General features: G+C 33.9%; 1 protein-coding gene across 1 annotated transcript in view; it reads left to right on the forward strand.

Annotated features, from left to right (window-relative positions):
* The window catches only part of EYS (eyes shut homolog), a 2,088,383-nt gene that overhangs the window by 861,775 nt on the left and 1,204,513 nt on the right, over positions 1 to 22,095 (forward strand). The window contains exons 17-19 of the mRNA XM_063618766.1: positions 7,248 to 7,507; positions 17,608 to 17,704; positions 17,888 to 17,995. Of these exons, the coding sequence (XP_063474836.1) occupies positions 7,248 to 7,507; positions 17,608 to 17,704; positions 17,888 to 17,995 (465 nt within the window). The remainder of the gene's footprint in view (positions 1 to 7,247; positions 7,508 to 17,607; positions 17,705 to 17,887; positions 17,996 to 22,095) is intronic.

Genomic DNA, 22,095 nt, shown 5'->3' on the forward strand with positions numbered 1-22,095 from the left:
TTTAGCTTTCTTCTATGAAATGAGGAATATTCTGAATCTTGAAAAAGCCTTGAATTGTTTTTTAGAAATACTGACCTACAAAGCAGCTTGAATTAAATAACTCTGAAAAAGACTATTGATCAGTTGTCTTCTTACATGGCACAGATTAAATCATATAGAATATTGGAAACACATAATTTGAAGAGAATTGTATCAAGGAATTATCCAAACAGTTCATTTACATAAAAATTCATGTTGTATGAAAAATACATATTGTAATTCTTCCAATTGAAATAATTGACTTATAAATTATGTGTATAAATAAATTATATGTCTGAATTTATTTTTTTTGAAAAAATATATGAAATGATGCTTGATAGACTAAATAGAAGAAATCCTTTTTCTATTAATATTAAAACAGAAATTCTTGATTTCATTTAGAATACATACTCCATAAACTTCCCTTCACCCTCAAAAAATAAAAATAAAAAAGAAAGATTTGCCCAGCCTGGCCAACATGGTGAAACCCTGTTTCTGCTAAAAATACAGAAAATAGCTGGGCGCGATGGCAGGCCTGTAATCCCAGCTACTCAAGAGGCTGAGGCAGGAGAATCGCTTGAACCCAGGCAGTAGAAGTTGCAGTGAGCCCAGAACGTGCCACTGCACTCCAGCCTGGGCGACAGAGTGAGACTCCATTTCAAAATAAATAAATAAAAATTAAAGAAAGGTTTGCTTACTATCTATCTTGCTTACTATCTATCCGACCACATGCTTACACTAATGTGCCTAGTAGAACTCTTTCCTGCCTATTTCTTTTCAAAGAATCTATATATGTATCTAAGATTCTATAAAATACTGCAGAATATCACAATGAAGAGGATTCTATATGTTTCATAAATTTATATTTCAGTAGAGAAGGCCAAATTTAAATTTATTTATTCCTAGTAACGTTAGAATGGTCCTTGAATTTTTATTGCATGCCTTGATTTTTCTAGAGCTCCATATTTGAATTTTGAATACATGCAGGATAGCATCTGAAATCATGCAATTTATCTGATTTAAGTTGTTACATATTAAGCATCAGTACCATCTTATTTTCTTCTATTTCCACCGTTGTCGTCTGTCTCTTACCTGATGGCATCATTCTTTCCAATAGTGAATGTGAAGCCCACTGAGTCCTCCTCACTCCTCACTCTGCCTCATCTGCTTACTAACCATTATCCAGATCTTCTCTGTCCTACATCAGAAATATATCTCAAATCTGATGTACTTTATTACTCCCTTTGTGTGGTACTCATAATCTCTTATCAGTAATGAAACAGTGGCTTCCTAAATGAACTTCACGCTACCAAGCTGTCCCTATGTTAATCCATCTACTGGATAACAATCAGTGTTACTCCCAGGCTTAGAAACAAACAAACGAACAAACAAACAAAAAACCCTTAAATATCTTCAAGAGTAAAGTCAAAATTCCTTAATTTCACTTTTCTTGTTGTTGCAGTAGTTTTCACAATCCTTAGCAACTTTGCCTTGCTATTGCTGCTTTTAGGCTACCTCCTCACTTTCATTTTACCCATATCAATCTTCTCATATGTTTTTACATACTAACATTTTCAGGCTGTTATTCAAAGTGGTCCTTAATCTTGTATTCTATTTTTAATGTTTACAAATATTTCTTAAAATAGATTTTTCAGTCTAAATGAAAAAACTGATTTTCCACATTTATTTCCAAGATGATGGCAGAGGTTGAGTTTAGTAATGTTCATGTTGTAATTCAGTATGAATATAGTTTTGTTGATGGTATGTACACCTAAGGGTATAAGTAGGTTAATAGACAAAACATTAAAATAATGAATGAATTATTTAATTCGGTGGCTCATTTAAAAAAAATTCTTCCCTTTTCTATGCCCCCAATTTGTAGGACACTAAAAAGATAACAATACTATTTTATTATTAACAGTCATTATTTCTTTTTCACCTAGCAGTTTTGGTTGAAATTTTGTGTTTCATATATGTAATGGTTTCAGGAAATAATGAACTAATTTTAAAAATTAACACATAAAAATTGTGTATATTTATGTTGTATAACATAATGTTTTGATATATGCATACATTTTGAAATGGGTAAATCAAGCTAATTAACATATGCATTACTTCCCATAGTTATCTTTTTCATGAAGAAAGCACTTTAAATCTCTCTAAAAAAATTTTAAGTGCACAGTATCTTGTTATTAATGATAGTCATGATCATGTACAATTGATCTGTTGAACTTTTTCCTTCCATCTAACTGTATCCTGTGACCAACATCTCCCCTAATCCCCTCCACCTCCCAGTAGCTGATAAACAACATTTTACTGTTTGCTTCTATGAGAAGTGAACTAATTTTTTTTATTATACTTTAAGTTTTAGGGTACATGTGCACAATGTGCAGGTTTGTTACATATGTATCCATGTGCCATGTTGGTGTGCTGCACCCATTAACTTGTCATTTAGCATTAGAAGTGAACTAATTTTTATAAGAAAATATTCTTTTAAACTGCATATACTGTAGGTTTGTATTAATAAATTTAGAGCCAAAAAAGCCTATATACCTTAATATACAAAATATATTCAAACACAGATACATGTTGCTGAACGATCCTTTGTCATTACAAATAAATGTTTATGGTAAGGTTAACATATAGAATGCTTAGTGATTAGAAATTGACATTTATTAAGATTTTTGAAGCTAGTGAATTTTTTTTTTTTTTTGAGACTAAGTCTCATTCTGTCACTCAGGCTGGAATGCAGTGGCACAATCTCTGCTCACTGCGGCCTCCGCCTCCCGGGTTCAAGCGATTCTTCTGCTTCAGCCTCCAGAGTAGCTGGGACTACAGGTGCGTGCTGCCACGCCTGGGTAATTTTTGTATTTTTAGTAGAGACAGGGTTTCACCATATTTGCCAGGATGGTCTTGATTTCCTGACCTACGCATGATCCACCCACCTTAGACTTCCAAAGTGCTGGGATTACAGGCGTGAGCCAACGCACCTTAATGAGTAGAATTTCTTCCACTTTTTAACAATGCTAACTACTTTATTTTCTATTATCAGCTTTAGTACTTTAAATCAGCATTTCAGATTTGAAAAGTTGTCCTTAGAAGTATTCAATGTATTTTACACTAATGAATTTAGATTTTCTCACACTAGGGAAAAGAGCAAATTAGAATGTATTCACCTATCTTTAGGCACGCACTTGTTTTCAAGTGTTTACTACCAGAAATTGTACACTCGAAAAGTCATACAGTATGTGCTTTGCATTTTTTTTAATCCATAAAGACTCTGCTTCTAGCTGTGATTTTGAAAATATCTGCCAGGTTCCACTAAATCCTGAAATTATTTCATGGTGCAAACTTAGAATCTGATTGAAGCCCTCACATAAAATATGTTTTCCCATCCATCAAAGACTAGCTTCTCTGACATGTGCGGAAGAAGATTCAAATATGTAAACCTGTACGTATGATTGTTAGTCACTAGTAGTGACTTTGTTCCTCGGAACTTTATTTTCTACAAAACATCCATGTTATCTCCATAGGACCCAGCCTTGGCATTATCAGTCCTCTTGACATACAGCCACATTCTTTCCTGAGGATTCGATCCTTGTAATGACACCACATGAGGTCTCAGGCCACCTGTTATGTGAGAAGGTAAAACAAACCTTCAGCACATATGCCAAATAGGCAAGAATTGTCAGTTTCTCTTAGGAAACTCTTTTAAATTAACCAAGTTGAAATTATGTACTCAGAATATAATAAAGAGAAAAACATAAATACTTGTTCAATCCCCTCAGGACCTGTGATCATGATGTGGTAGTGTCCATGATTTTAGAAAGCATTAATTCTCTAGCTTTTCTCCTCTTAAAATTGCCATAGTATATTAACTGAGTCCCATTATATGACTGAATAGTTATATTTACAGTGATGTTATTTCAAGCAAAATAAATGCACTGAAGTTGTTTTCTTAAGACTGGGTAATACCCAATTTTATCATTATTTCACAAAATGTTTAAAGAAATGATACCAGATTTAAAGCATGTATAAAAAAAGAAAGGAAAAGAAAAACAGGAACCTGAGAGGAGGAGATCTGGATCCTAAGTTCCATTTGCTTAACCACATGACTTAGGATACATCAGTGTTATCCTTTGAACTTCCACCTATCTCATCTGTAAAGTGAGAAAAAGAGTATCTCTTCTACATATTTCAAAGCTTTATTGAAAGTATCAAATTGCATAATATATTTGACAGTTTTAAAATGTGATGTGATGATCAAAAATTAAAAAGAAGTACTACTAAAAGCTAAATAAATATCCATTGTTGAGATGCACATTGTATGTAGGCTCATGGGTCAGAAAATGTATTCTTCAAACTTCTGTGACAGCACCTAGTAAACAGTGTAGGTGGCCAGGCAATGCAGATTCCAGGCACTATATACACTTTTTATTCATCATATCATTTAATCTTTACAACAATTCTCTGAGATTACCGATTATATTAAACTCTCTGATCCTCAACTTCCTAAATGAAAGAGTGCAGATAAGTTGATCTGTTCCAACACTGAGGACCTTATATCAATTCTTAAAGTATTGTCAACATTTATTGTGTTGACATGATAGTGTGGAGATTCAGATCATTCTTACACATTCAGGAACCAGAAGTTTAATGGTGGAGGCAAACCATGCAAACGATTTTAACACAAGATAGTATACATGATGAGTTCCTAAAGTGTGTGGCAAGCAAATTTTAGAGCAAAGTGAAATAATTTGTAGGATTAGTAAATAGGTGAGAGTATAATTGTTTGTTTTGTTTTGTTTTTTTTAGATAATTTCAGTAATGGGATATAGGCGATAAAGATTTAAAAAAAGAAGCACCTTAGAAACTTTTGTAAGTAGAAAGATGCTCTGAAAATTATATCAGAACAACAAACTGAACTAAGACTCTCCAGGCAAACTAGGATGGAAAGTCATCAAAATAATTAGAGCATTTTGATTTTGAGAAGAAAATAAAATATTAAGTAAATAACATACCCTCAGGTATATATTTTTTATATTGTAAAGGTATGAATTGTTTCAGTCGTAAATTTTGTCTTGTGCAAGCATACTTCACAAAGAAATGTGCAATTAACATAATAGCAATTACTTTCTGCCCACAGCCAATTAAAAAAAATTTAGACAGCTGTGAAATCCACTGGCTTACAATGCATTGGATTTAAACTTATTGAACTAGTAAACACTTTATTAGTCAATTATGTCTAATACCATTTTGCCAGTTATTCATTTTAGTTTTTATTTCAGTGGTAACTATATCTATTTAGAATTCAATTATAGATGTGGTTGCAAGTCATTTGTTCAATTATCTCCTCCAATATATTGGTATCCTATGTATTTATAATTATAAAAGGGCCTTGATATATCTGGGGCTTTGAAACTGCAAATTAGGTGACCCTTTTCTTTCTTTCTTTCTTTCTTTCTTCCTTCTTTCCTTCCTCCTTGCTCCCCTCCTTTCAGTAAGATACTCTGTATCATGAAGTAAGTTACATTATTTCAGCACTATGACTTTTTTCAAGTTATCTGAAAAATCTATCAGTAAATACACTTTTTGAAAATAATTGTTCTAATATTTCCTGTGCTTGTTTCATGATTCATAACTTGCATAATAGTAAAGTTGCCCAAGATTTGGAAATCTACCTTGCCCGCAAATTGACACAAGTTCTCTCCTTGAACACACCTACAGTTTGTGATTGATTTCCACTTACCCAGCTGATGGACTACCCTCTATCTCTCTATATGCATTTACTCTCTATCTGCAGGCTTCACTATAACCTTTCCATTTCCCTCAAATGGACGCTTTGTGTGTAAAACCCTTTCCCCGCCTGTCTGCTAGAATTTTGTGTGTAAAACACTTTCCCCCTCCTGTCTGCTAGGATTTTTCTCTTCAGAGCAGACTAGCCTAGTTTCATGGATGATGACTGGCCAAAGTGGTATTTGAAGATAATGACAGATACTGGATGGAGGACTGGACTGAGCTAGAAGCCTGTGATATACAGATAGTGCTTTATTTTTCATTTGTTTGCTTTCCCTTCAATTATCCCACATTATTCAAATATTAATACGAATTTAGTTCAGCCTATGGAAAGCATTATGGAGATCTCCCAAAGAACTATGAATAGAACTACCATTTGACCCAAAAATCCCACTGATGAGCATCCACCCAAATAAAAAGAAGTCATTCTACCAAAAACACAACTTCACTCATATGTTTATCATAGTGCCATTCACGAGAGCAAAATCATGGAACCTAGCTGTCTATCAACGGTGGACTGGATAAAGAAAATGTGATGCATATACACTGTGGAATCCTACAAAACCATAAAAAGAATTAAATCATGTCCTTTGCAGCAATATGGACGCAGCTAGAGGCTATTATCCGTAGTGAATTAATGCAGAAACAGAAAATCTAATACCATATTTTCTCACTTGCAAGTGGAAGCCAAACAATGGGTACACATGGACATAAAGACGGAAACAATGGAGGCTGAGAACTCCAAAAGTGAGCAGGGAAGGAGAAGGATAGGGCTTGAAAATCTACCTATTGGGTTCTGTGTTCACTGTTTGGGCAATGAGTTCAACAAAAGCCCAAACTACAGCATTATGCGATTATCTGTGTTACAAACCTGCACATGTAAGCCCTGAGTCTAAAAATTTTAAGAAAAAGAATATATTTTTAAAAATGCATTTCAAGTGATTCAACACACACACACACACAAAGCCAAAAACACATGCTTAACATAAAGTAACACCTTGTTATATACTCTGGTGATGACAAGAATTTCACATATTGTTAAGGACACTGAATTAAAGAGCATTTAAGGCTTACAAATAGTGATCTCATCTGTAAAACTGATTTTATATTAAATAATTCATAGGCAAATTTTGCTCAATTGGTAATTTAGCTCAATAGTTGTTCTCTGACATGTCTCAGAGGCCTAACTATGTTAGAAATCTGCTAATGCTTTTAAAATCTTATTTCAGCCAATGCGGTAAGTTTTGTGGTAATATATATTATATTGTCACAAGAAATTAGGCAAACAATATTTTAAAACTATGTATTATTTATTAGTCCTGTTATAAATTTAAAAGCACCACACGCTATTAGTTCAAGGGAGTAATTAAAAATACAAAAAATAAACTTGAAAAAGAGTTCACACTTCTTAAAATTTTAATATTTTATTTCAGATGTGAGTGTACTTCTGGATGGACTGGACAGAACTGTAGTGAAGAAATAAATGAATGCGACTCTGATCCGTGCATGAATGGAGGTCTTTGTCATGAATCTACTATCCCTGGACAATTTGTATGTCTGTGCCCACCTCTTTATACTGGACAATTTTGCCACCAACGCTATAACCCTTGTGACCTACTTAATAACCCTTGCAGAAACAACTCAACATGCTTAGCTTTGGTAGATGGAAATCAGCATTGTATTTGTAGAGAAGGTAAGAGCTGATATGGCTTTTAACGTTTTTAAATAATTACTTAATTAGTTTGTGTGTTTATTGTGCCTATGGGATGATGGCCTCTTAAAATGGGTTGGAAAAATCCTATGTACGTTGTGGGTAGGGGAGTATCTAACTTCAAATCCAGTTATAAAAATATATTAGAGAAATGCACCCAAGGAGTTAATCTAAGAATTAACCATTGGGAAGAGGGAAAAGAGTGAAGCTGTATAGCTTTTTGGCCCTTTTTTTTTCTTTCAGAAGTTGTCTCTCCTTTAATAAGTTTCTCTTTTCTTAACAATCCTGTTCATGTAGAATTCATGACAATAGCAGTTAGAGATGGGAATAGGTATAATTGGGGGTAATGAAATGCCCTGTTGTACATTTTCTTCTGGAGCTATCAAAATATCACTTCTTTCTACTTAGGTTGTTTAGTTACAATCACATAACTTGGGTAGCTGCTTTGTCTCGTAAGAGGAATCCTACGCAAGAAAGAATGAGCAGTTCAAAAACTACTATTGGAGCTCCTGGATCCAGCCATATCTGAAGCCAGGATATTTCTGGCTTTCTGGGTCATATCAGCCAATAACTCTGCTTATGTCATTAAACTTTCTTGACTGGGGTCTCTTCATATGCAGGTGAAGAAAGTCTTATTAATGCACAGTGGTTTAGGTACATGTTCACTATTCATGTATCAATGGCTGCTCATAAGCAATTACCATTTTCAATGGAAATGCTTCTGCTCCAAAACACATGGCCGGTTTTCAGAATAACTAGATGTGTCATAAGCATAATATAAAAAACACATTGTGTTTGGAGGTCCACAACTGCAATTTATTTTCTAATACTCACTGTGGTTTCATGTTTTCCTGCCTCTCACTGGCCCTTAAGGCAGTCTCTTAATAATAAGGATATCACTTATTTAGTCTTCTGTTCAAAAAAACCAGCTTAGATGACATTAGTTAAACAGATATCTTATTCAAAGCTATTTCCATTTGTTTTTGCAAACCCTATAAAACTTCCTTAAGATGTTAATCTTTTTTAAGGACATTGAGACAAGTCCTTGAACCTGTATACATGATAGAAACTTCTGGGCCTTCTGAAGGATTAAAAGCGAGAAAGCCCTCAGTAATTGATTTTGCAAACATAGCATGGGCTTTATAGAGTATATGAAAGAATGTTTTCAAGAATGAGACAGGAAAAACAAGATAGAGAAGAAAAAATACAAGGGTAGCATTTGATGCCCAGAAAAATTTAGTAATTATGAAGAACATAATTCAAACAAGTAAATAGTTTTCCTTTCAGCAAGCATTGAGAGTGAAACTTGTTGAAAATTATTCAATATCAGTGAAGCTAATTTATTTAGTAGAACAATTCTAAACATTCTACTACATAGAATATTTTACTTAGCCTACTTACATTTCTAAGAATGTAAGAAATATATTATTTCTGAGAATATAAGTAGGCTAAGTAAAATAGAAAAAAAATCTCAGAATATAAATATTTATTGAGGAGGCCATAGTATATTTATTCACTTTAGATAAACCTCCTTTGTTTTCACCAGAGATAATTTTCTACAAAGTGAGTATCATTTTCAAACCTTAATATTTTAAAAATTCATTTGCTATTTATAAGTGCATGTAATAAATTTATAAAACATAGTGATATTTCTTTCCTGCTACGGGGTTAGGGAAAGAAAGTTTGGAAACATTTTAAAACCCTCTAGTCATATATTGAACTAGTAATGATATCTGCTGTCCCCTTGAACATTGACAAAGATGTCATGGGGAGAATTTAGATTTCGCTATTATTAAATAAATGAAATCTTATTTCCCTTTAGTATTTTATTATTGTACTTAAGCCAAATCAGAGCTTTGGCTAGAGTGGCAGGTGGACACAGTGAATTATTTGTTTATTCCTTTGTGATTGTGATTCAGTACAAAGACATACTTGAAGTGCACATCACTTTTTAACTAATTTGCATCTATGTTTTTCTAAACCTAATTGTGGAGTATGTTTCTGTAAATCAGATCTGACTACTGTAATAATGTCTTTAGTAGTTTTAAGTTCTGTAGCAGATCAAAAATTAAAGGCTGTAACATTGCTTTTAAAAACCACCTCAGAAAATTCAAAAGAAGTTGACTCTGCAACATTTTAGAAGCTTTGACTGGGTTATTTTAATAGCTTTATTTAAAATAGGTTCTATGTCAAAGCCAGTATATTGTTTTTAAAAGAAAATATTTTAGCAAATTTAATTCTCACAAGTATCAACATTTAGAACTACAAAAAATTCCAGGACTTAACATCTACAGATATGATTTGGAAGCTCCACTGGATCTCTTTGTAAGTTGTTGGTGTTTGTCAATTGACCAAAATAGGACGGGTCATAAGAGTAGAAATTTAAGGCTTTAGGCTAAGGATTCAGCATATGTATTTCTGAGTTAGTTTTCATAGTTTTTAGTGAGTCTGTAGGGTCTCTCACTAGATAAATATGAGTAGAGATAAAATTTCAGCCAGAGTAACAATGCGACTATATGTTAGACAACTGTATTAGAAATGACATTCAAATTCACTCTGAAGGGCCAGCAAGTAGAATAACTGATACTTTTGGGTTTATGTCAGACTGCATGCTTAGCAGGTAAGCTATTTTGGTTAGTGTGATTGAAATATATAGTAAAAATATATATATAGTAAAAAAAAATAGTAAAAATAATCCAATCCTTTTTGCAAAGTAAGCTACTTAAAAAATTATCAGTATAGTTAAGCACCAGAACTATTGTGATCCTGCTTTGTGAGATAAATAAAGGGCAATGCTTCTGTCTTCTGACTAAAACTGAGGTGATTAATTGGGTCTCTATGAATAGTGAACATTTTCCACAGGAAAATGAGGAGGCAAAAGTGCATGTGACAGTAATAATTCAATATGGTTATTTTATATAAAGATCTTATTAGTTTGGCACAATATCTGTAAGAAAATAGGCACAATATCTGTAAGAAATTAGCTTTAATAAATAGAAAAATAATACATAGGAAGGTACATTTTATGAGATTTCTATAAACAAATGGGTTTTATTTCTGACACCTCAGTAGTGTTAGCTGTGATTATCTAGTATGTAATGAATTTACACACCTAGAAATTTATTTTATTATAATCAACTTTTTTTGCCTTTATAAACTGTACTCCGTACACAAATACATGTCTATTTTGTAACTGCATGTTGTTAATGTTCTAGAAATTTTAAAAATATTATTAACTGATTCAACAAACATACTGATTTCCTATGATGTGTCAAGTCTTGAGATAGGTTCTGGAAAAATTAAACATGGTGAAGATATGCCCTCAAGGAACTGAAAGTTTAAGGGAGAGACACACCAGTTAATTAACCATTAAAGTACGATGCAGTAAAAAGCTTTTGATAGTGACAGGAGACAGCCAAATGCCTAGACAGATAAGGGTGGGTACCCGGTGAAACATCACCTCCAAGCCAATGACAGTTTAAAGCTTGAAAGCCAAGCTATAAGTTAAATTCTCAGACAGGATTGAGAACTTGTCTTCCTGTTTGGTGTGCTTTCCTCTGATTGATCCCCACCCTTCACCTATTTTACGTATACCTGCCCTTTCCTAATTGGTTTTCCACACTGTTGTACCCACCTTCGAGTCTTGTCTTCATTTTAACTTTTGCACACTCACAAGCCAATCAGCAAGCACTCCCCATCCTGTGTCTATAGAAACCCCAGACTCAGTCAGTAAAGATAAAATGGCCTGACTTTCGGGAAGAGACAGCTTGTCTTCAGGTTGTACAGGAAGACGACCTGTCCTTTCTGTACCCTCTCCAGCTCCCCTCTCCTCTGAGACCTGTTTTCATCACTCAGTAAAATTCTCCACCTTCACCACCCTTCAATCAACTGCGTGACCTCATTCTTCTTGGACACTGGACAGCTTGGGACCCACTGAGTGAGGGTACCCAGAAAGGCTGTCCAACCAGACCTTTGCCCTCCCCAGCGGAGGGCAGCCACCCCATGTGACGAGGCAAGGCACCAACTGAGCTGCTAACACACTGCTTTCTATGAATGGTGGAACTAAAGGAGCACTGTAAAATCCCCTCTGGGGCTTCAGTGTCACAGGCACCCTCACCTGGGTGCCACCATGTTCCCCCCAAGGCAACACACCTGGTCAGGCTGGGGGCCCGTGTGGAGCTTGCTCCTGTTTCAGCATCTGGAGTGGCCAGCCAGGTCCTGCACTCGCTGACATATGTGCTTCTTCCCCCAAAAGCTTGAGCATAGTGGACCAAGTAGACGGGGCACCCCTCCCACGAGTCTGTCAAATGGGCTGAGAAAAATCCTGCATCACTTCCACATTTATGCCAGAAATATGCACAAGGGATGACAAGTTGTGGATACATAACACTGCTTTCTAATTTCTGTAGACAACTTTTAGTTATGTTCCACATGATTTATCAGAGAGTCTCCAGCATATGAAGCCTCGGTTGCCCACAACAATTATGTGCTCATTAAACTACTCCCTTCCCTGCTTTATTTTCCACTCCCTTGCAATAATTCCTGGGATCTGGGATCACCTCTCAAATAAACTACTTGTGAGAAAATCATTATCTTAGACTTTTTTATTTTTTGTTTTTGGAAGAACCCAAGCTAAGACACATAGTAAATTCCATCCCCCTGGTAACTATGATTTACCTAAGTCTGGGCATGCATGTGACTGGAATATTGGCATTCAGACCCCTTCTTTAGAGTTGATGCTGAGAGAAGAAGCCTTCTGTTTCTGCCAGATATTTTCAATTGGTACAGTCAACTACCATGTTCTCTTCATGTGGAGATGATCTGTATATAGTAGGATACAGTAGGATAGAGGCGTTTGGGGAAGAAGGAATCCTGGCAGAACTTAAGTTCTTTCTTCAATTTTGTGAACTGTCTGGTCTCCCTCTCAGCTGGGTTACCAATATATCTCACTTCTTAACTAAGTTCATGTTTTTATTTATGTTGTTTATGGCAATTACAGTAATGGCTAAAACATATAGTGAAGGCAAAGAGTTAATTAAGTGGGAAAGGTTGAATAAACTGGTTTCAACTTCAAGCTGGTAGAAATCAAATATAAAATATATGACTTGAGGGCCAGGCACAATAGCTCACACTTGTAATCCCAGCACTTTGGGAGACTAAGGCAGGAGGATTGCTTGAGGCCAAGAGCTCCAGACCAGCCTGGTCAACATATTTATCTCTACAAAAAAATTTTAAAAAAATTAGCAGTGTATGGTGGTTCATGCCTGCAGTCCTAAATGCTCAGGAGGCTAAAGCAGGGGGGATCACTAGAACAAAGGAGTTTAGGGTTACAGTGAGCTATGATCACACCACTGCACTTCAGCTTGGGCAACAGAGCGGGACCTTGTCTCTAATAATAATAAAATATAATAATAAATACCACAAAACCACCTGAAGATTACGAAGGTAAAGACGACTTCAAATGAAATGCATGAGAATGTGTGTGTTTGTAGCATACAGTAGAATTATTATGTTAGCATGTGTGTGTCTAGCCTAGAAATATATGTCAAGAATTAAATAATTCTTGACATGTATTTCTTTTCTAATGTTCTTTTTATGAATGGTTCTTTATCTTTCTACTTTGAATTACTCCATTTTCTCAGTTTATAGGCAAAAAAATTACCCTATCAAATACTTCTTAATTTAATGTAAAGAGCTTAGTTTCTAAAATAGCTACTTTGTATGTCTTCAAGGTGAAAGGAGCAGAAGTTTCTTTAAATGACAGGACTAAAGTGTGGCAAAGATGCCTTGCAAGGAGCTGTAGTGAAAGCAGAATCAGATCATTTACATGTGCTATTGATTTACAATTGGGATCCTACGCTTGATGGAACTGTAGAATCAGGGGAGGCAAGTAGTTGCATTTAAATGTGTCTATTACTCCAGTATATATACTATCATTATGTTAATTCCACATTACCTAAGGTATACAAGTACAAACACCAAATACATGTGTCATTTGACAAAACAGTTTGTATAAATTAGAAATTACTCCTGTTGACAATTAAAAACATGTACCCATGTTGTAGCACATACCTATTAAGGTTAATAGCTGTAGAAATTTGAATTTAGAAAATTCCTTAAAGAAAATACATCATAATTAAACATAAAACATGTTAAAAATTTATTATATTCTAAAATATTAGCTTTTCTATTCTTTTTTTTAAGTTCACTTTAAAAATAGGAGTTAAAAATCTTATTAGGGACTCTTGGAAATATTAGTTCTGTATATTCATATTTCGTAGTTTTTAAAGTTAAATTTAAAGAGTTTCTTATATTGGTTATTTTAGAAATGTTTATATTGGTTAAATATTTTAGAAAATTATTTTAGAAAATGTTTACAAAATTGGTTAATTATTTTAGAAAATTTAGAAATGTTAACTATTTAGAAAATGTTAATATTTGAATATAAATATTTTTAAATAAAATAATATTTTTTAAAAAATCTGACTTGCTAAGAGAAACTTCTGAGGTTTTTTTTGTTTTCTTTTTATCAAGCTTTTAAATACAGAGAAATTAGATTATTTAATTAAGAATAAATAGAAATAATACATTTAATACTTTTGAAAGAAAAACATTTTTAAGTGTTTGAGGTTTTATTTAAAAACATATGATTTTTAACTACCTTGTGTGAATTCATGCCATGGTATCCCTATACATGTATGGTGTCCCTATTTACATTCATTTCAAATTACTCCAACTAATACCAATTCTGAAGTGGAGACTGTTAAAATATAGTCCTGAATGATAAAATGCTATGTAAAATAATTTTTATGAAAATTTCATTATTGTACTCTGTTCCATACATTACCTTCTAGAGCATAAAGTGCAAAAAGGCTGAATTTGTTAGAAAAGAGAAAATATTAAGTGATTTTAAAAAATAATACCTACAATCCAGATTGATTTAGATCTTACATTTGAGCAGTAGGCTTTAAAAATTAATTTTGTGTATTTTGGAGGAACGAGTGCAGAAGTATAAAAATATCATTTACTAACCATTCATGTGTATTTGTTATAGCCATACAAAGACGAGACAGTGTAAGAAAAGGATCAAGACAGTATCCATTTAAGAAGCTTCACTTTTATGCATGTGAAGATCCTCCCTGCAGTTAACAAAGTATGGTCAACCAAATTGTTCTGAGTAGGAATAAAGAACAGGGGAACAGCATAAAATTAATGATAATAAACTTTCTGTTTGGACAGTTTCTTACCTGTAACTTCATATATTCAAAACAAGTACCTTTCACAGAAATGAATATCAACTTCTAACACTAAGGATTATAGAATATGTAGTTTGGGATTAAGTATACAGTCATGTATTGCTTAAAAATGGGGATATATGCTGAGAAATGTATCACTAGGCAATTTTGTTGTGTGAACAACATAGAGTGTCCTAACACAAACCTAGATGAGATATCCTACTGCATTTTTAGGTCCATTATAATCTTTATAGATCATTGTCATTAGAAATGTGGTCTGTCATTGACCAAAATGTTATGCAGCACGTGACTGTATCCATACTTCACTCTTAAAATCCCTAAAACATAGGCTCTCTCAGCAAAGCTTGGCTTTATTTTGAATGCAATCCACATATTATTTTTTCTCCCAATGTCTACTGCATTTCAGCAATCTCATTTCCTCAACCTATTGACATATGTTGCTGGTTGGTAACAAAACTCTATCTCAGAAATGTCAAACTTAATGGATATGACAAAATCACAGGAAACAAGGTTATCCTGTGAGCTACCCAAGGTCCTGGGCCCTGAGTGTTCTGATTCATCAGCACAGCTGAAATCATGGAGGCTCACTGGCACTTCTTTATAGCCAGTCAGTGCCCCTGAGTTCCACTGCCTCAAAAGAAGATTTCTAAGAATCATTTTAGTGTCAAAATGCCCTGCCTCCCAGAGAAAACTAACCAGACTTAAAGTAGGAATGGTGAAATGTGCTCAACTTTCTAAATTTTTAACTTGTGAAAAATCTAACCTCAATCAAATACTTAAAGAATTAAACATCTTTTGAAAGTAGAATCTAAGTTGTTTATATCTATACTATGGCATTTACAGCCTAAATATAGAAAATGGCAATGGTGATTGAAGAGTGATTGAAGCATGTTGGAATGATTACAACTTGCTCACCTAAAATGAGGAGAGCCATATTAACTTGGAAGTAATTCATTTTAATTTTGTTTCTAAAGCTGAGGATACAACACCTAGCATATGAACGAATTACAAAAATGTAACTTCAGAGATTCATTTGCAGGCTCTGAGAATTGAGTAAGAAAAATAAGGCAAATGAAAAATATTGCTTGTCCTGAAGACTACCTGGTCTGCTAGCCACATAAGTACGGTAGCTTACTTAAAATTAGTGTTTCGTAGTGTGTGATCATTCCAGATTTTAAATGTTAACCTATCATTGTTGTTATGTTTTAAATAAATTTCTTTTAGATATCATGTAGTTTCTTCTGTTATTTAGTCTGCTTCTACCTTTAAATTGGCATTTAAAAAAGTCATATTTAATATAATTTTTCATACGTGTGGCTGTAAATACACCTTCTAGCTATTTGTTTTCTATTTGTTGTATCTGTACTTTGTTTCTTTTACTTTTTTGTTTTCTTTTGGATTAAGTAACTTTTAGTTTTCCATATTATATACTACCAAAGAGGCAGCCAGATTTTATAAGGTGTAACACCAAGCTCCCTGTTAAATTGCAACAGGAGGCAGGTTTACAGTTTGATCCAATGGTAGACACCACAGAGAATGGCATTGACTGTGGCATGGTATGATATGAAAAGATGAAGTAGGTCAGTCAATTCTATGTTCTATCCTGGGAATCTGAGTGAGAAAATACTGAGGGAATTTTTCATTCAACAGTTGGTGCTGAAGCTGAAATGTCATAATATAGACATAGAGACCAATAAAGCTGTGCTATATCACTTGCATGCCAACATTACAAGTGATTTGAAACTGAACATGCTGAGATATTTGTGATAGAAAGAGAAGAAAAAGTGATATGAGAAGCATAAAGGACAGGTACTATGAAAGGAAGACAGCCATTCCTGGGTAGCTAGACTACGCTTCCCTTTAGATGCTTCTTAGTTCCAATTCCGGTCTATGTGTATGCAAACAATGAATACAGTTTTCTTAAAGTAACTTGGATCACTCTTTGTTTCTCGAATTTAATTAGCCTGATTGCATACTGACATTTAGAATATTGTATAATGAGGCTGCACTTACTTAGTGCTTGGTAATATCACTGAAAAAGCAAAATAAAGGGAAATCTTGTTTCTTACATGTTTAAACTAGTACAGAAAAAATATTAATAAGAAAAATGGTTTTACACATATATTTTATTGTACTTAGTTAATATATAACCATAGAATTGTTTAACTGTTTATCATAAATATTAACATATTTCATTGTATTTTAAAAAGTGATATCATGCAGGTTTTTTCTGACACAAATGTGTCAAAATAATTGCAACTGCCTCTTTTATCAGCCTGTATAATTTTCTTTCACGTTTATTTTTTTTTAAATATAACTGGCATGTGTTTAAATGGATGACTGATTATGTAGCTATGAATCAAAATAATTTGTTTTCTTTGAATCACTTTGATATAAAAAGCAATTAAATAATTTGCCTCATCTGCTAACTGCCTTGAATAAATGTGATCATTGAAGCTCAATTTTACTTTAAGATTGGTCATCACATTAATTCATTTGCTTTCCAGATCATTTCAATTCTTCTTGTTCAAACATTTAAATACCTTAAAACAACAGCAACATTAGCAACATCGCTACCTTCTCAGGGGATTTAGTAGAGTATTCCTCCCTTGAGTATTTCATTTAAATTCATTAATCTAGAAACTGGCATGTTTTTATGCACACATTATGTGAAATGGAGTTTTATGAGAAGCTTGAGATTAATTATTTTCTTTTTCCTTTTTTAACCTCCATTATGAGCGTATTCTTTAGACTACTACTGATTCTGATTTTTTTTTACTCTGTAACAAGGATTGCTCATCCATACTCATCTCATACTCTTTGCAGAATTTGAAGGTAAACACTGTGAAACTGATGTGAAAGAGTGCCTCTTCCTTTCCTGCCAGGATTATGGCGACTGTGAAGATATGGTCAACAATTTCAGGTACAGAAAACTTAAAAAATATCTAGATACATGTTTATGTGTCTAGATGTATATAGGTATAGAATTTTAATTGGTGAATTAAGCAACAATTATACTTATTAAAAACTTGCCATGCTACAATTAGTTGAAGCATTGATTTTATACATCTATACTAATGGAGTTACTAAATTTTTTGTTTAAAAGGTGTATTTGCAGACCTGGGTTTTCTGGATCTCTATGTGAAATTGAAATTAATGAATGTTCCTCTGAACCTTGCAAAAATAATGGAACATGTGTGGATCTGACAAACAGGTGAGAAGCTACTTTTTATTAAATTAATTATTTGATGTGTGTAATTCAACAAATAATAAAGTGAGCACACACGTGCCCATTATGTAACTAAGTCAGCTGATCACCACTGATACATTTGTGCTTGTACCAGGACATCTTCATTTCTCCCATCCAATCGCTTATGTCAAAAATCTCAAATTTTTATTCACCACTCTTGCTGTTAGTTTATAGTACTGTTTGTATGTGTGCCTGAAGAAAATGCTGTTTAGTTTCCATGTTAACATAAGCAAAACAATATTGTATATAGTCTCCAAAAATTGTTGTTGAACATAATATTTTGTAATTCCTATTGATGCATGTGTCTGTTGCTCATTTTTAACTTTTATAGAATATTTCATATTAAATATATGCCAACATTTATCATTCTACTGGTTACAGATATTTGCATTATTTGCTTCTTTTGTCTTACCTACAATGATATTAAAGGTTTCAAATATTTCTCTAAATACACAAGTATTAGTATATCCGAGGTTACTACATAGAAGTAGAATTGTTGAACCATTGGGCAAACATGGTCACATTTGCTAAATCACATTTATATTTTTTTCATTTCTTTTGAAAAATACAATTTTTGTACTCTAAGCAGGGAATAAAAGTTTTTATTGGCATTTTCAGAGTGTTCCATTTTAGGCTATATGTAAAGTTATATCTTACTGTAGTCTCCCTGCATTCTTATAATAATACGAAGTTTAACGATTTTATGTACATTTAGAGATGTTTAATTTTGCCTTTTTAGAAATGCCTAATTATGGTATCTGCCTCTCTCTCTCTCTCTCTGTATATATATATATATATATACACATATATATGTATATATATGTATGTATATATGTGTATATGTATGTCTATATATGTGTGTATATATATACATATGTATGTGTGTGTATATATATATATATATATATATGTATTTTTTTTACTCAACTACATAGGTATTTCTCCTAATGCTATTCCCTCCCCTTGCCCCCCAACCCCCAACAGGCCCTAGTATGTGATGTTCCCCTCCCTGTGTCCGTGTGTTCTCATTGGGCAACTCCCACTTATAAGTGAGAACATGCAGTGTTTGGTTTTCTGTTCTTGTGTTAGTTTGCTGAGAATGATGGTTTCCAGCTTCATCCATGTCCCTGCAAAGAACAGGAACTCATTCTTTTTTATAGCTGCATAGTATTTCATGATGTATATGTGCCACATTTTTTTTTTTTTTATCCCGTATAACATTGATGGGCATTTCGGTTGGTTCCAAGTCTTTGCTATTGTGAATAGTGCTGCAGTAAACATACGTGTGCATGTGTCTTTATAGTAGAATGATTTATAATCCTTTGGGTATATACCCAGTAATTGTATTGCTGGCTCAAATGGTATTTCTAGTTCCAGATCCTTGAGGAATCACCACACTCTCTTCCACAATGTTCGAACTAATTTACACTCCCACCAACAGTGTAAAAGCATTTCTATTTCTCCACATTTTCTCCAGCATCTCTCTAGCATCTGTTGTTTCCTGACTTTTTAATGATCGCCATTCTAACTGGCATGAGATGGCATCTCATTGTGGTTTTGATTTGTATTTCTCTGATGACCAGTGATGATGAGCTTTTTTTCATGTTCGTTGGCTGCATAAATGTCTTCTTTTGAAAATTGTCTGTTCTTATCCTTCACCCACTTTTTGATGGGATGGTTTGTTTTTTTCCTGTACATTCGTTTAAGTTCCTTGTAGATTCTGGATATTAGCCCTTTGTCAGATGAGTAGCTTGCAAAAATTTTCTCCCATTCTGTAGGTTGCCTGTTGACACTGATGATAGTTTCTTTTGGTGTGCAGAAGCTCTTTAGTTTGATTAGATCCCATTTGTCAATTTGGCTTTTGTTGCCATTGCTTTTGGTGTTTTAGTCATGAAGCCTTTGCCCATGCCTATGTCCTGAATGATATTGCCTAGGCTTTCTTCTAGAGTTTTTATGATTTTAGATCTTACATTTTAATCTTTAATCCATCTTGAGTTAATTTTTGTATAAGGTGTAAAGAAGGAGTCCATTTTCAGAGTTCTGCATATGGCTAGCCATTTTTCCCAGCACCATTTATTAAATAGGGAATCCTTTCCCCATTTCTTGTTTTTGTCAGGTTTGTCAAAGATCAGATGGTTGTAGATGTGTGACGTTATTTCTGAGGCGTCTGTTCTGTGCCATTGGTCTATATATCTGTTTTGGTACCAGTACCGTGCTGTTTTGGTTACTGTAGCCTTGTAGTATAGTTTGAAGTCAGGTAGCATAGTGCCTCCAGCTTTGATCTTTTGCTTAGGATTGTCTTGGGTATACGGGCTCTTTTTTGGTTCCATATGAAATTTAAAGTAGTTTTTTTTCTAATTATGTGAAGAAAGTCAATGGTAGCTTGATGGGAATAGCATTGAATCTATAAATTACTTTGGGCAGTATGGCCATTTTCACGATATTGATTCTTCCCATTCATTAGCATGGAATGTTTTTTCATTTTTTTGTGTCCTTTCTTATTTCCTTGAGCAGAGGTTTGTAGTTCCCCTTGAAGAGGTTCATCACATCACCTGTAAGTTGTATTCCTAGGTATTTTATTCTCTTTTTAGCAATTATGAATGAGAGTTTACTCATGATTTGCTTCTCTGTCTATTAATGTTTGTCTATTAATGTCTATTATAATAGGAATGCTTGTGACTTTTGCACACTGATTTAGTATCCTGAGATTTTGCTGAAGTTGCTCATCAGCTTAAGGAGTTTTTGGGCTGAGATGATGGGGTTTTCTAAAAATACAATCATGTCGTTTGCAAACAGAGATAACTTGACTTTCTCTCTTCCTATTTGAATACGCTTTATTTCTTTCTCTTGCCTGATTTCCTTATTTACCCAGTAGTCATTCAGGAGCAGGTTGTTCAATTTCCATGTAGTTGTGTTGTTTTGAGTGAGTTTCTTAATCCTGAGTTCTAGTTTGTTGCACTGTGGTCTGAGAGACTGTTTGTTATGATTTCCGTTCTTTTGCATTTGCTGAGGAGTATTTTACTTCCAATTATGTGGTTGATTTTAGAATAAGTGCTATGCGGTGCTGAGAAGAATGTATATTCTGTTGATTTGGGGTCGAGAGTTCTGTTGATGTATATTAGGTCCACTTGGTCCAGAGTTGAGTTCAAGTCCTGAATGTCCTTTTTAATTTTCTGTCTCATTGATCTGTCTAATATAGACAGTGGGGTGTTAAAGTCTCTCACTATTATTGTGTGGGAGTCTAAGTCTCTTTGAACATCTCTAAGTACTTGCTTTATGAATCTGGGTGCTCCTGTATTGGGTGCATATATATTTAAGATAGTTAGCTCTTCTCGTTGCCTTGATCCCTTTATCATTATGTAATGCCCTTCTTTGTCTTTTTGATTTTTGTTGGTTAATGTCTGTTTTATCAGAGACTAGGATTGCAACACCTGATTTTTTTTTTTTTTTTTGCTTTCCATTTGTTGGTAATATTCCTCCATCCCTTTATTTTGAGCTTATATGTGTCTTTGCTTATGAGATGCATCTCCTGAATACAGCACACTGATGGTTCTTGACTCTTTATACAATTTGCCAGTCTGTGCCTTTTAATTGGGGCAGTTAGCTCATTTATATTTAAAGTTAATTTTATTATGTGTGAATTTGATCCTGTCATTATGATGCTAACTGGTTATTTCGCCCATTAGTTGATTCAGTTTCTTCATAGTGTTAATGGTCTTTACATTTTGGTTTGTTTTTGCAGAGGCTGGTACCCCTTTTTCCTTTCCACGTTTAGTGCTTCCTTCAGGAGCTCTTGTAAGGCAGGCCTGGTGGTGACAAAATCCCCCAGCATTTTCTTGGCTGTAATGGATTTTATTTCTCCTTCACTTGTGAACCTTAGTTTGGCTGGACATGAAATTCTGGGTTGAAAATTCTTTTCTTTAAGAATGTTAAATATTGGTCCCCACTGTCTTCTGGCTTATAGGTTTTCTGCAGAAAGATCCGCTGTTAGTCTGATGGGCTTCCCTTTGTGGGTAACCCGACCTTTCTCTCTGGCTGCCCTTAACATTTTTTCCTTCATTTCA

The sequence above is a fragment of the Symphalangus syndactylus genome, chromosome 2 (genome assembly GCF_028878055.3).
Source record: "Symphalangus syndactylus isolate Jambi chromosome 2, NHGRI_mSymSyn1-v2.1_pri, whole genome shotgun sequence".
NCBI classification, from domain to species: Eukaryota; Metazoa; Chordata; class Mammalia; order Primates; family Hylobatidae; genus Symphalangus; species Symphalangus syndactylus.